Source organism: Suricata suricatta, chromosome 2, assembly GCF_006229205.1.
Source record: "Suricata suricatta isolate VVHF042 chromosome 2, meerkat_22Aug2017_6uvM2_HiC, whole genome shotgun sequence".
Lineage (NCBI taxonomy): Eukaryota > Metazoa > Chordata > Mammalia > Carnivora > Herpestidae > Suricata > Suricata suricatta.
This window is the reverse complement of record NC_043701.1, coordinates 22,778,940-22,791,194: the sequence shown is the minus strand read 5'-3', so window position 1 is coordinate 22,791,194 and position 12,255 is coordinate 22,778,940. Positions and strand designations below refer to the sequence as shown.

At 37.0% G+C, this 12,255-nt stretch overlaps 1 protein-coding gene across 1 annotated transcript in view; it reads right to left on the bottom strand.

Moving 5' to 3' along the window:
- Positions 1-12,255, bottom strand: part of TNPO3 (transportin 3) — a 77,859-nt gene that overhangs the window by 20,902 nt on the left and 44,702 nt on the right. The window contains exons 11-15 of the mRNA XM_029918064.1: positions 10,371-10,510; positions 6,107-6,298; positions 3,804-3,895; positions 2,872-2,948; positions 832-892 (exon numbers count right to left, since the gene is read on the bottom strand). Coding sequence (XP_029773924.1) covers positions 832-892; positions 2,872-2,948; positions 3,804-3,895; positions 6,107-6,298; positions 10,371-10,510 — 562 coding nt within the window. The remainder of the gene's footprint in view (positions 1-831; positions 893-2,871; positions 2,949-3,803; positions 3,896-6,106; positions 6,299-10,370; positions 10,511-12,255) is intronic.

The following is a 12,255-nucleotide window of genomic DNA, read 5'->3' as shown; positions in this document are numbered from 1 at the left end:
CGCTGGAAAATAATGCTCCCAAGTTGGTAACATCTGATTTGATTTTCAAATAATTTGGGAAAAAAGCTTTCTTTATAGAAAAAAGATTCTGATTCTGGCGTGCATGTGTGCAGGAGTTCATACATTATCCATCACCAAAACACAACCACTTCTTGGGAGAAGCACAGCAACTCTTTAACTCTTTAGAACAGGAAGAGGAGCATGTCTAACTTCACTAAAAGATAAAGAGACGTTTTCCTGAACTTTGGACCTCCTGATTTAGGATGAAAAGAATTAGTATGAGTTAGGGAGGAAGAGATGTTTAAAGATTATAGTTCCAAGCTGGAAGATTTTGAACCAAAGGACGGGAGCTAATGAAAGAGCATTACTTGATACTGGTGAACACTTAAGGATACTTGGTATTCCGCCCCCCCCCCCCCGAAGTCGGAAAAGTACTTATCAAAACATGCCTTTGATCCTCACATCACCCTCAGTGAGAAAAGAAGTGCGTTCATATTGGGGAAACAAAAGCCATGAGGAAGAAATGGCTTTGTCAAAAAAATTTTGCTGGTATGAATCAGGCCTCCTAGCAACTTTAAGATTCACACAGTTAACTGATATCTACGTCTTTGGGCTTTCAGTTCATTTCCCCACAGTCTGTTTTCTTATGAAATCTAAAGTAAAAAAATATTTGAATAGTTCTATTCTTCTGGTCACTGAAATTTAAACTCTATCAACAAATTGGATCTTCCTATGAACCTAGAAGACAGTACCTTCTCATTTTAGTTACCCACAGCCTTGTAAGGAAAAAGGAAGAAAGCCTTGTTCCACAGGCATCCGTTAAGCACTTACTTCCTGTATGACTTTTTGGCACGGATGAGTTTGTCCATTTTCCACAATAGGATTGGTGTGTCTGGGGAAAGACAACAAACCAAAATAGTGAAAGAGGAATTTAATGGAAAATCCACAGCCCCAAACCCTGCTAGCTTACTTGGTAACATTGTTAACCACAAAAAGAATACCAAATAATAAAGTTATTTACAACTCAACACCTTTTCCTTCTATTCCGTTCAAACACAAGCACATACTTTAAATCATCCCTCTTCCCTTCCTTTGCCACCTTTAAGCTACTTCCATTAGAATATGCAAATTCAATGCAACTCTAGCTTAAACGGGTTGTGGGGCGCTACAATTATCTTTTCCATTTTGTCCCTTTAAAAATCAGAATATACAAGGTGCCTGGATGGCTCAGTCGGTTAAAAATCAGAATATACAGAGTCTTCCAAATTAATGAAAAAAGATTAATTAAAAACCAGACTGTCTACGGGAGGATGGGTTGGTCAGCTGGTTAAGTGTCTGACTCTGGGTTTTGGGTCAGGTTATGATCTCATGGTTTCGTAGGTCTGAGTCCTGCATTGGGGTCTGTGTTGGCAGCGAGGAGCCTGCTTGGGATTCTCTCTCTCCCTCCCCCACTTGCACTATCTCTGTCTCTCTCAAAATAAATAAATAAACTTAAAACAAAAAACAAGGGGAGTCTGGATGACTCAGTTGGTTAAGTGTTTGACTTCGGCTCAGGTCATGACCTTGCAGTTCATGAGTTCTAGCCCTGCATCGAGCTCAGTGCTGACAGCTCAGAGCCTGGAGCCTGCTTCAGATTCTGTCTCTCCCTCTCTCTCTGCCCCTTCCCAGCCCACACCCTGTCTCTCTCTCTCAAAAATAAACAAACTTTAAAATATTTAACAAAACAAAACAAAACAAAAAAACCTATCTAATATGAGAAATCAAGTATTGCTCCATTCCCAGCATTAAAAGGCAAAAGCTTCAGGAATTCTAATCTACCAAAGATGTTTCTCATGGTTCTAGTCTGAACCCAGTGATACATACATAATATGGGCCCGCCTACAATATGTCAAATTCAATTATTTGCCGACTTCTAGAATCCACTAATTTGAAAGAAAACAGGAAAGAAAAACCTGTATGATTACCAAGCTCTTCAAAAGAAATTCTTTAATTTAAATGAGCTCAACAGCAACTAAATAAAAATCTCATTTTTTTTTAAATTGGGGGATTTCCATCTATTACAGATTTTCTTCCACTTATGATGAAATTAGGACTATTATTAATAAGCTTTCAGAATGTCATGTTAACAGGACTATTATAATTATACAAGAAAAGCACTGCACCAAATTAAAATAAAAACACCTATTGATAAGAACTAATAAGCTAAAACACCTCAGTTTTAACTTATTCAATATAGGCTTTTACACAACAATTACTCATATATTCCAGTTTTACCTAAGGGTCTCACAAATCATGTAACTCAGTAAGGATCACTCTGAACATTGTTACTCAAATGCTTTTTTAATTATTAGGCTGCTCTTGACTTCAAAGAAGAATTTCATGTGATCAATGAATAGGCTTTATTATTTTTTTTGCACTCCTACAATACAATACTCCTACACAGCAATAGTTCTGAAAGCATGGTCCTTGGAATAGCAAGCTGCAGCAACAGCTATAAATTCTTGGATCCTACCCAAAATCCAACTGAATCAGACACTCTGGAAATGGGACCCAGTAATCTGTTTTGATAAGCTGAGCCCTGCAGGTGACTGTGATGCAAATTAAAGTTGGATAATCACTGATCTAGAGACCATAAGAATTAATTAATTAATTGCCAATTCTTTGGTAGGTATTTTGACACAAGTCTACCAAAAATTAATTCGTAAAATTTGTCTTTGCACCAAAATTTCAGGTAATGGGCTTATCAATCTCCTAACAGAAGATAATAGGATGTACCTGGAAGTCTAGGAAAAAAAACACTTCCTTTCTTCAACACATAATTGTCTTACTGGAGCTTTAAAGTTAAGGCAGGCATCCAGTTTCCCTTCTTACCTAAATATTACTGCAAGGCGATCTAAGAACACAGTGGGATCTGAGGATATGCCGTTGCTGGGCTCCTGAGACAACAGCTGAAGAGACAGAAAGACATTAACACCCCACTGTAACACATGCAAACCCACAGCCAACACTGTAACATAAACCCTGTACATTAACCTCCTTCTCAAGCTCTGCTTATTTCCTTATAAGAGATTCCTGATAGCTACTCAAATGGTGCAAACTTTTAAATTCATCTTGTCAAATTACTGTCTTTCATCTTACTGCAAAATGGCCAAGACTGCATATTATTACATTTTACTACATGATCATCATGGAGTGGAAAACAGTATTATTTAATTTTTCTCCATTTACTTTTATAATGATTAAGATATTATATATATCACATATAATATAGTTTTTATATATATGACATTCTTAAATCATCTATTTTAATTTCACTTTCTATTATAACACTTTAAAATTATTATGGCTTCATACATTTTAAGAGAGAAGGCAAGTTGCCTCTTATTCTTCTTTCCCAAAATTTCTTAAACACTTCTACCAGAATATTGTTAGAGATGAACTTCAGAATCATTACGTCAAGTTCTCCTATTATTGCGTTATAAATATAAATATAATGAGAAAAGAGAACGTCTTTACGATATCCTTTAAGGTTTAAGGGAACATGGTATGGTTTGGGTTGCTAACTTAAATGGTGCTTTCCCTGTTGTATCTTCTAAACAGTATTACTGATAGTGAAAATCTGCTGACTTCAGAATACTTCATTTATGCAGCTCCTTTCCTAGACTTACTAATTTTAAAAACTTTTTAGTTCATTGCTCTTGGCTTATCTAGGTAGATAAAAGAATACCTATAATTCTGTCTTTTCCTTTCTAACATGCAGTATTGATATATATGTATAAAACCCCTCATTGAGTTAGGCTCACCTTTTTCAATGCCAGAACCTGAACAGAACAAAGTTCACTAAGGCATTCAGTAATCTTATCCAAAGGTAATCTGGCTAGGACAAGTGCTGTCCCTGCAAGACAAAGAAAAATACAAATAAAATAAAAATTGAAATTGAGGTAACCACTGGCTAACAGATGAGGCTGGCTGGTTTCATTCTTTAAAAAGATCAGCAATTTTTTTCAGGTATAGTATTTTGTTATTTAGGGCTGGCTTTTCTTTATTTGGCTTAGACAACTAAGTGATTTTTCACACTAACATTTACAACTGAAGTTAATACTGAATTATTTCTCCTCAGTTGCCGGTGGGCTTAAAGATATTTAAATACATCTCTCCTTCCAATTCTTCATATACTTTAAAAACCTCCTTTATAAAGTCAATCCCAAAGCTACTTTTTATACAGCATGGTACAATGTGGCTCAAACTTCTCAGAGAGTCTGATTTAGCAGGTAAAGGAGAGCCTTGATGTTTGATAAGTATCATGCAATTCTTGTCATCAGAGAAGTTGGAGAAATACCAGACAATTTTTTTTTGGGTGGTGAAAAAGGGCTGAAATTAGAGATCTGATTCTAGTTATACCTAACAGAACCTATAAGCTAGGTGAGGTATTATCTCTGGGCCTATTTCTTTACCTGTAAAATGAGTGCTTTGAACAGAAAAGTAAGTTAAGTGGGCCATTCTTTCATTTCTCAAATGCTGAAAAACATTCCCCCCGCCTTTTTTTTATTAAATAAAATCTTAACTTGGAACTCCAATAAAATAGGTTAAAAATAAAGTAACTTTTATTAAAAATTAGAATAGAAGGTCCAGATGCTTCTCACTCAGCCTTCCTCTTGTCAAAATCCCCACTAAATTCTTAAGCATATCCCCCAGATCCAAAGAATCACATATTAGCCTAGGTCCTTCCAAGATTTAAAAAAATAAAAATCCCTTGACTATGATTTTTATCATCTCCCAAAATTTCATTCAACACAACACCATACACAAAACAGAACAAACAAGCAAACAAAAAAACAGAACAGTAATTAATCCATATGTCTTTGAATGTGAATTAAAAAACTAAATGATCTCTTCTTGTAGTCTGAAAGCCATGAGAGTTAGACTTATTAAAACTAGGAGGGGGTAAAATCTAACTTAAATATGACTTTTCTTTTTAATTCATTCCTATAGAAAAGGATGCTACTACATGCTAAAGGATGCTAAAGTTTTCTTTATCTAGAAGATGTCAATGATAACTGAGATGCCACATTCTACTACAGGTTAGACATCACTTTAGTATCAAGGTTAAATTTCACTAGAGCATTACAAGATGGCAATAACCACTAGTAATAGTTATTTGAGTCTCATTTAATGTCTTATTATCTATGCTTATGAAGGGAAACAACAAAAACCCATGCTACAAAAAGAAAATCTATCTTGGAAAACGCAAATCCATTGAAAGGAACCTTCTCAGATATAAGAAAGAACATTCAGTTCACACACAGGTCATCCAGTCTATCCAAGACTCACTTGTTTGCTACTCACAGAAGCTTAAATGATCCTGCACAGGTTATATTACCCAATCCTTTATCTGATAAACCCTCAATCCCTTCTACCAGCTATAAGGATCTTACTACCTCACAGGGCACCCCAATCTGCTTTTAGAGTCCAGTTAGAAAGTATTTTCTAAGAGCCAGTAAATATAAAAATCTGACTGCTACTCATAAAATAAACCTGCCCCCTCTTTTATAAGGTAATTTTCCAAGTATTTAAAAATAGCCATCATGCTTAAAAGTCTCTTCTGTCTCTAGCCTTTAATATTTCTGGTTTTTCTTACTCTGAACTTTATCACCATTTTGGCTGCTTGCCTCTAGAGAGGCCGTCACTGAGTGTAAAGCTGCTCCACACTGGTTAACGGCCGCTAAGAGACCACATTTCTACCACAGGACTGAGGCGCACACACCTCCTTTACATTTCCACCTACTTGTTTGGTATGGCAATGCTATTTGGTCTCCCTTTTTATTCTTCCCCCAATTCAAAAAGGAACTATGTTTAGTTCGAATGTGTTGTCTCTGCCCAACACATAGTCCGTGCTATACACACTGTAAGCAGTTTTAATTAGTTATATAGCCTTAAAATAGTCTAAGAAAAGAACACATGTGTATACAGTCAACACCCTCCCCTGAGTGGAAAGGTCATCTTCTCCATCAGTAAGCATGTTGCAACTGAAAAACTGGGATATGACTAGCGAAGATAACCCCCAGAAGTGGCTTAGATGTTACCGGTTAACATCTGAAGTAAATACCTTTTAGCAAGCCCACAGCAGCTTCCGGAGACAACATGAAGGAATCAAGGGAACGGGCAATCTCCAGGAGTCCATTAAAGTGCTGAGCCATGTGGTCTCGGCAGACAGAGCAAATGTTATGAATGGCTTTGGCTGCAGCAGAAGCCAGAGGCTTTTCGCACAGGCCCTTCATCAAATAGCCCAACACAGGGTCTGAGGAGAGAAGCCATGAAGTAAAGGTTACATAATTGAAACTCAAGGAAAACTCCTACTAGTTTCTTAGAATAGAGGTTATATTCCCCCCCTTTTTTTAAAAAGCAAAGAACCATTTTTAAAAATTTTAATGTTTATTTATTTTTGAGAGAGAGACAGCATGAACAGGGGATGGGCAGTGAGAGAGGGAGACAGAGAATCTGAAGCAGACTCCAGGCTCCTTGAGTAATCAGCACAGAATCCCATGCAGGGCTTGAGCTCATGAACCACGAGATCATGATCTGAGTCAAAGTCGGATGCTTAACCATCTGAGCTACCCAGATGCCCCATGAAAGAACCATTTTAAAAAATGAAATGAGCCTGGGTGGCTCAGTCAGTTAAAGCCTCCGACTCTTGATTTCAGCTTGGGTCATGATCTCACGGTTCATGGGTTCAAGCCATGCATCAGGCTCTGTGCTGACAGTGCAGGGCCTGCTTGGAATTCTCTCTCTCGCCCTTCCTCTGGCCCTCTCCCTCTTGTGTGCTCTCTCTCTCAAAACAGATAAACATTAAAACACACACACACACACACACACACACACACACACACACACAAATGGAGCTTGATTTTGCTTCATGTCAGGAAGTCCTAGGTCCTATCTATTCACCTATTTCTTTCCTCATGGCTAAGCCTTCACAGAACAGTCTGAAAACCAATAGTGGATATCATCATCCAAGTATTAAGAATAAGGTAATGTCCTTCTAAACTAGGTCTAAAGGTCAGTCTCTCCAGAACTATTAGGCGGTTACACATTGCCTAAGGCAAGAGGGACCACCCTTGTAATACCCTTAACATTCCTAAGGGCAGGCCTAGAAATAGAAGCTATAGGTAATCAGTTGTTACCTAAGGCTAGTTACACCCTACGTGAGGGTCCTGGGTCCTGGGCCTACTCTGTGATTGGTTAACACTCTAAATGTTGTAATTGGATAAACCTGCTGTCAATAATATTGTGTAATAATAATTGGATCACTGTACCTATGTCACAATTTCCTGTAACTCCCCCTTCCCGAACTCATAAAAGTCCTACCCCACCTTTGTTCGGGGCTCACTCGCTCTCAGCATGGATCCACCACGCCTGTAAAGTCTGTGAGCCCGAGTTTAGGCCCCAGGAGCCTAAACCCGCAATAAAGCCCTTTGCTTTTGAGAAAAAAAAAAAAGAATAAGGTAATGTGAGAAAGAATATAAAGCTCAGAGAGCTACCATTATTTATACTCAGAGTCACTATGTAAAAACAGCCTACATTAATTATGGCACTTATCTAAAGTGAACACTCTTATACTTGCTTCTTTATAGTTACAAAAGGCCTTAAAAACATGCAGATGGCACGTTAGCACTTCTAGAGAAATTATGTTTTATCTTTTAGTAAATATAAGGCACCAAAGAGAAACTGATTATAAAAATGAATTTCTATAAAACAAATTCTATTTTTACCTTACTTTATAAAAATCAGAATGGTTTTCTATGGAAAAATCACATGATTAAAGAGTACACCAAACCATGAAAGAAGGGGAAAAAATGTCTTAAAAGTGTTCTGAAAAGTTATCTCCATTTCCAGTCTAATAAGCAATATAATGCACCAACCTGGACGAAACCCTGGCCCTCTCCACAAAAGAAGCCTTTTTAAGCCTAGAAATCAGAAGGACTAAAATCTAGAGCCTAGTATAGGCAACCATAATACAACAGACTTCTGTGATTTTCAAATTTATTGTTTTGACTATTCTAAAGGAAGCATGAACATCTGTCTTACTGCCAAATTGCTTCAGCAATTTGTCTTTTTGCTGAAACACACATTTGAATCCAACACTGCAAAGTGGCACTGAATAATAAATCTTTTAAAAAAATTTTTTTTATTATTTTTAATTTTTTTTAAATTTTTTTTATGTTTATTTTTGAGAGAGAGAGAGAAAGAGAAACAGCACAGGTGGGGGAGGAACAGAGAAAGAGACACAGAATCCAAAGCAGGCTCCAGGCTCTGAGCTGTCAGCACAGAGCCTGACATGGGGCTCAAACCCACCAACCGTAAGATCATGACCTGAGCCAAAGTCAGTCGCTTAACCGACTTGAGCCACCCAGGTGCCCCTTAAAAATTTTTTAATGTTTATTTTTGAAAGAGAGAGAGAGACAGAGTGTGAGTGGAGGAGGGGCAGAAAGAGGGAGACACAGAATCCAAAGCAGGCTCCAGGCTCCAAGCTGTCAGCACAGAGCCCTATGCAGGCAGAGCCCAAACCCACAAACTGCCAACTGAGCCACCCAGGCACCCCTGAATGATAACTCTTATACAAACAAACCTACTTTGTTTCTTGTGGAAAAATCAAGAAAGCCAAATGTTGAGACAGATAATGGTGGTGAAGAAATGTAGAAGACGGGTATTTTGAAAAGATTTTTAAACGGTATGGTGAACTTAAAAGTATCTCAGTTATAATGTGAGCATGTCTAGGTTTTGTATACAGAAACAAGAAGAAAGAAACATATATCACTTTTTTTAAATGTTTATTTTTGAGAGAGAGTGAGCACACATGGGGGAGAGGCAGAGAGCAGAGGAGACAGAGGATCCAAAGTGGGCTCTGTGCTGATAGCAGAGGTGCGGGGCACGAACTCACAAGCCCTGAGATCATGACCTGAGCCGAAGTCAGCTGCTTAACTGAATGACACACCTAAGGGCCCCAAACATACCTCATTTTTTAAGCAAGAGTTTCAAACAATAAAAAAAGATACGTAAAACAAAATCAAGCTGAAAGGAGGTAATAAACATATAATCCAGTAATTCCACTACTGTATTTACTCAAAGAATACAAAAACACTAATTCCAAAAGATATATGCATCCTATGTTTAATGCAGTATTTACAAGAGCCAAGTGTCCATGGATAGATGAATAGATAAAGAAAATGAGGAGGGCAGTGTATACATACACATTCAATGGAATGTTACTCAGCCATAAAAAAATAAAATAAAATCTTGCCATTTGCAAAAACATGGATGGATCCAGAGAGTATAATGCTAAGTGAAATAAGCAGTCAGAGAAGGAGAAATATGGTATGAATTCACTCATGCGGGAATTTAAAAACAAAACAAAGAAATAAAAAGGCAAACCAAAACAGACTCTTAACTATAAAGAACAAACTGATGGTTACCAGAGGTGGGGTGGGTGTAAGGGATGGGTGAAATCGGTAATGAAGATTAAGAGTACACTTATCTTGGTAAGCACTAAGTAATGCACAGAATTGTTGAATCACTATATTGTATGCCTGAAATTAATATCCCACTATTCTATTATGTTAACTATACTGGACTTTTAAAAAACCAAAAAGGTGGTGATAAAGTATAGGAAATATATCAAACTTAATGATACAATTAATGATATTCACAAGTTCGGGGGTTCTTAAAATTCTCAGAATATATCACTTTTGAACATCAAGCAGAGAATATATTCTACACTGGATAAATTATTTAGTCTCTTTGGGTTTGTTATCTAGAAAATGAGAGGGATAAAAGAAATGATTTATAGCTTCACTTTTGATTCTGAAGTTATTTTACAAATAATCTTTATTTTTTCAAGGCAATAAGGGCATCCAGAAGTTATATAACTCCATATTCTTCATTTTAATTTCAACTTCTTTCATTTCAAATGATATTTCTTGTTTTTTTAAAAGGAACATATATTTAACACTGAAATAAGTCTTTCATTTGCTTTATGCTATTAATAATAGCTCCTAGGTTAGAACTATAGAAGAGTCTGATTAACCCAAGCATGTACCAAAGACTAACAAAGACAGAGATGTTCGCTGAAAAAGAGAAGCAAACTGTTTCCCTCCCTAGAGCTCTAACCTTTCAAAGATGCTTTTTCCAAGGTCTGGTCAGATTATAAATGTTGTGTCAACTAACCAATATTTCATAATTCATTACTCTCGGTGTCTAGAAACATTCTGCCCACCCATAAAAACAGAAAGCAAGAGAATAAGAGCAAAAGTAAGAGGAAGAACAAAATCAGAAAAACAGTCACAGCAGCTGCAGAGGGGTGAGTTCACACATACCAAGAAACTGAGGGTTTCGATCAACCACTTCGCTCATCTCTCCAACCAGTTCGATGCTGGTGTACCGCACAGCTGTATGGACAGTCTCTGGAAGACGGACCACTCCTTCTAGCACCTCCACAAGGGTTGGGTTGTTCTCCCTGAGTACAAAAGGCAAGTATGCACAGTTACTGATTTCAGAGGTTAGGTTGTGGCCTGTTAACAGGCTGCAATGAGACAAATCATTGCTAAAGGGCTTTTTTTCTAAACAAAAACCATTTGGATAAAAGTGCTTAACAGCTGGTATGAAAGTTTTTTTAAATCCTAAAAAAAAAAAACCCGAAAAGACGGAAATGGAAGGTATCATTATTTGAAGAGAAGCATTCGGCTCCTTAATCTTCTAAATGACAGTAAAGTGTCTAAAGACATATCCTGCTATCAAATAAGGCTCTTCAAATTGGAGAGGCAGGCATTTACTGCGGATGAATGTATTCTTTTTAAAAATCCATTTTATTTATTCCTCTATCTGCAGTTCCTAGAACAGTGCCTGGCACATAGTGGGCACTCAATAAATATTGCTGAATGGCTAAATGAATGAATGACTAATTCTCACAGACCACTTGCTATTGGTTATTCTCCAAAACATGTCTTATAGCTGGATACTGGACACTTTAAGAACAGGTAAGTACGGATGAGCCAGCTCACTATCTAAAGGAATACAAGCGGCAGGAAGAGGTAAAGGTGCCCTAAACTTGGAACATGAGGGGAAATTAACCAAATACTCTCCAAAGCTCCATGAATTTATTTTTTCCCTTTCCTTTTTTCCACTCCCCAAGAATACTGGCTGAAATCCTTTACCGAGTGGAGGATGCCCCCAAAATGGTAGGATACAATCCGGAAATTAAGATGTTTAAAATCCAAATAATGTCCTGGATTAGAGCAAAAGCACTCCCTGCTGATAAACTATGTCTATCGAATCCTTTATATACACTAAAAAATTGTAATCATGCAGTTGGATTGAAAGGTGGGTAAATAAAAAAGAATGTAAAATCTTCTCTCATTTATGCCTTATGTTTCCTGGGGGCACAAAGCTAATTTTGAGACTCTCTACCCATCCTTTTTCACATCAACACATATCAGTTCGAATATTAGTGATTTTAATAACAGACTATCACTGAAGGTTCCCAAAGATACCAAAATGAGTTAAAGAGCAAACAATCTGGTATGTAATTCAGGCCAAGAACTTCTTGATAGAGAAAAACAAACCCACTCTTATCTCCTTGAGTATTTGCTGGATTAGAAACAATGTATGAGTTCATTGACTAAGCTCTAAAAAGCAGCTAAGAAAGAAGCACTATGCTTTTCATAAATACATGCCAACCAAGGCTTTGGATAGAGAACTCGACTGTAGGTATCTGATCACAATTCAAGAAAACCTGATAGCTATTAGCCTCAATTTATAAACTCACAGCACAAAGTAAGTTCTGCTTTTAAGAATTCAGGTTAAAATTATAAATAGAATTTCTATGCTAATCAATTAGAAATAAAATTCTAGTAACTTAAACATTTCCAACGGCAGTAACAAAATAACTGCCCCTTAGATTTTGCTACTCTTTTAAGGTGAAACAGTGTCTGTGTCTTGCCTATGTGAAACTCACAAATGATTCTCAAAGGCAGACAAAAAGGAGAACAATATAATGAAGTATTTGTAAGAGTAACTTACTCAAGGCCCCAAAATCAGATGAGAGCCAATTGGTGCCTATTCAACTGCTTTTAATCAAGTAACAAAATTTTAATTATACCAACTTTCACAAGGGAGCCTCGGTTGGAAAAATAAATCAACCTTCTCTTCTTAGCATCAAAAACAAAACAATTTTAATTCTAGGAAATGTGGTTAAAACGTGGA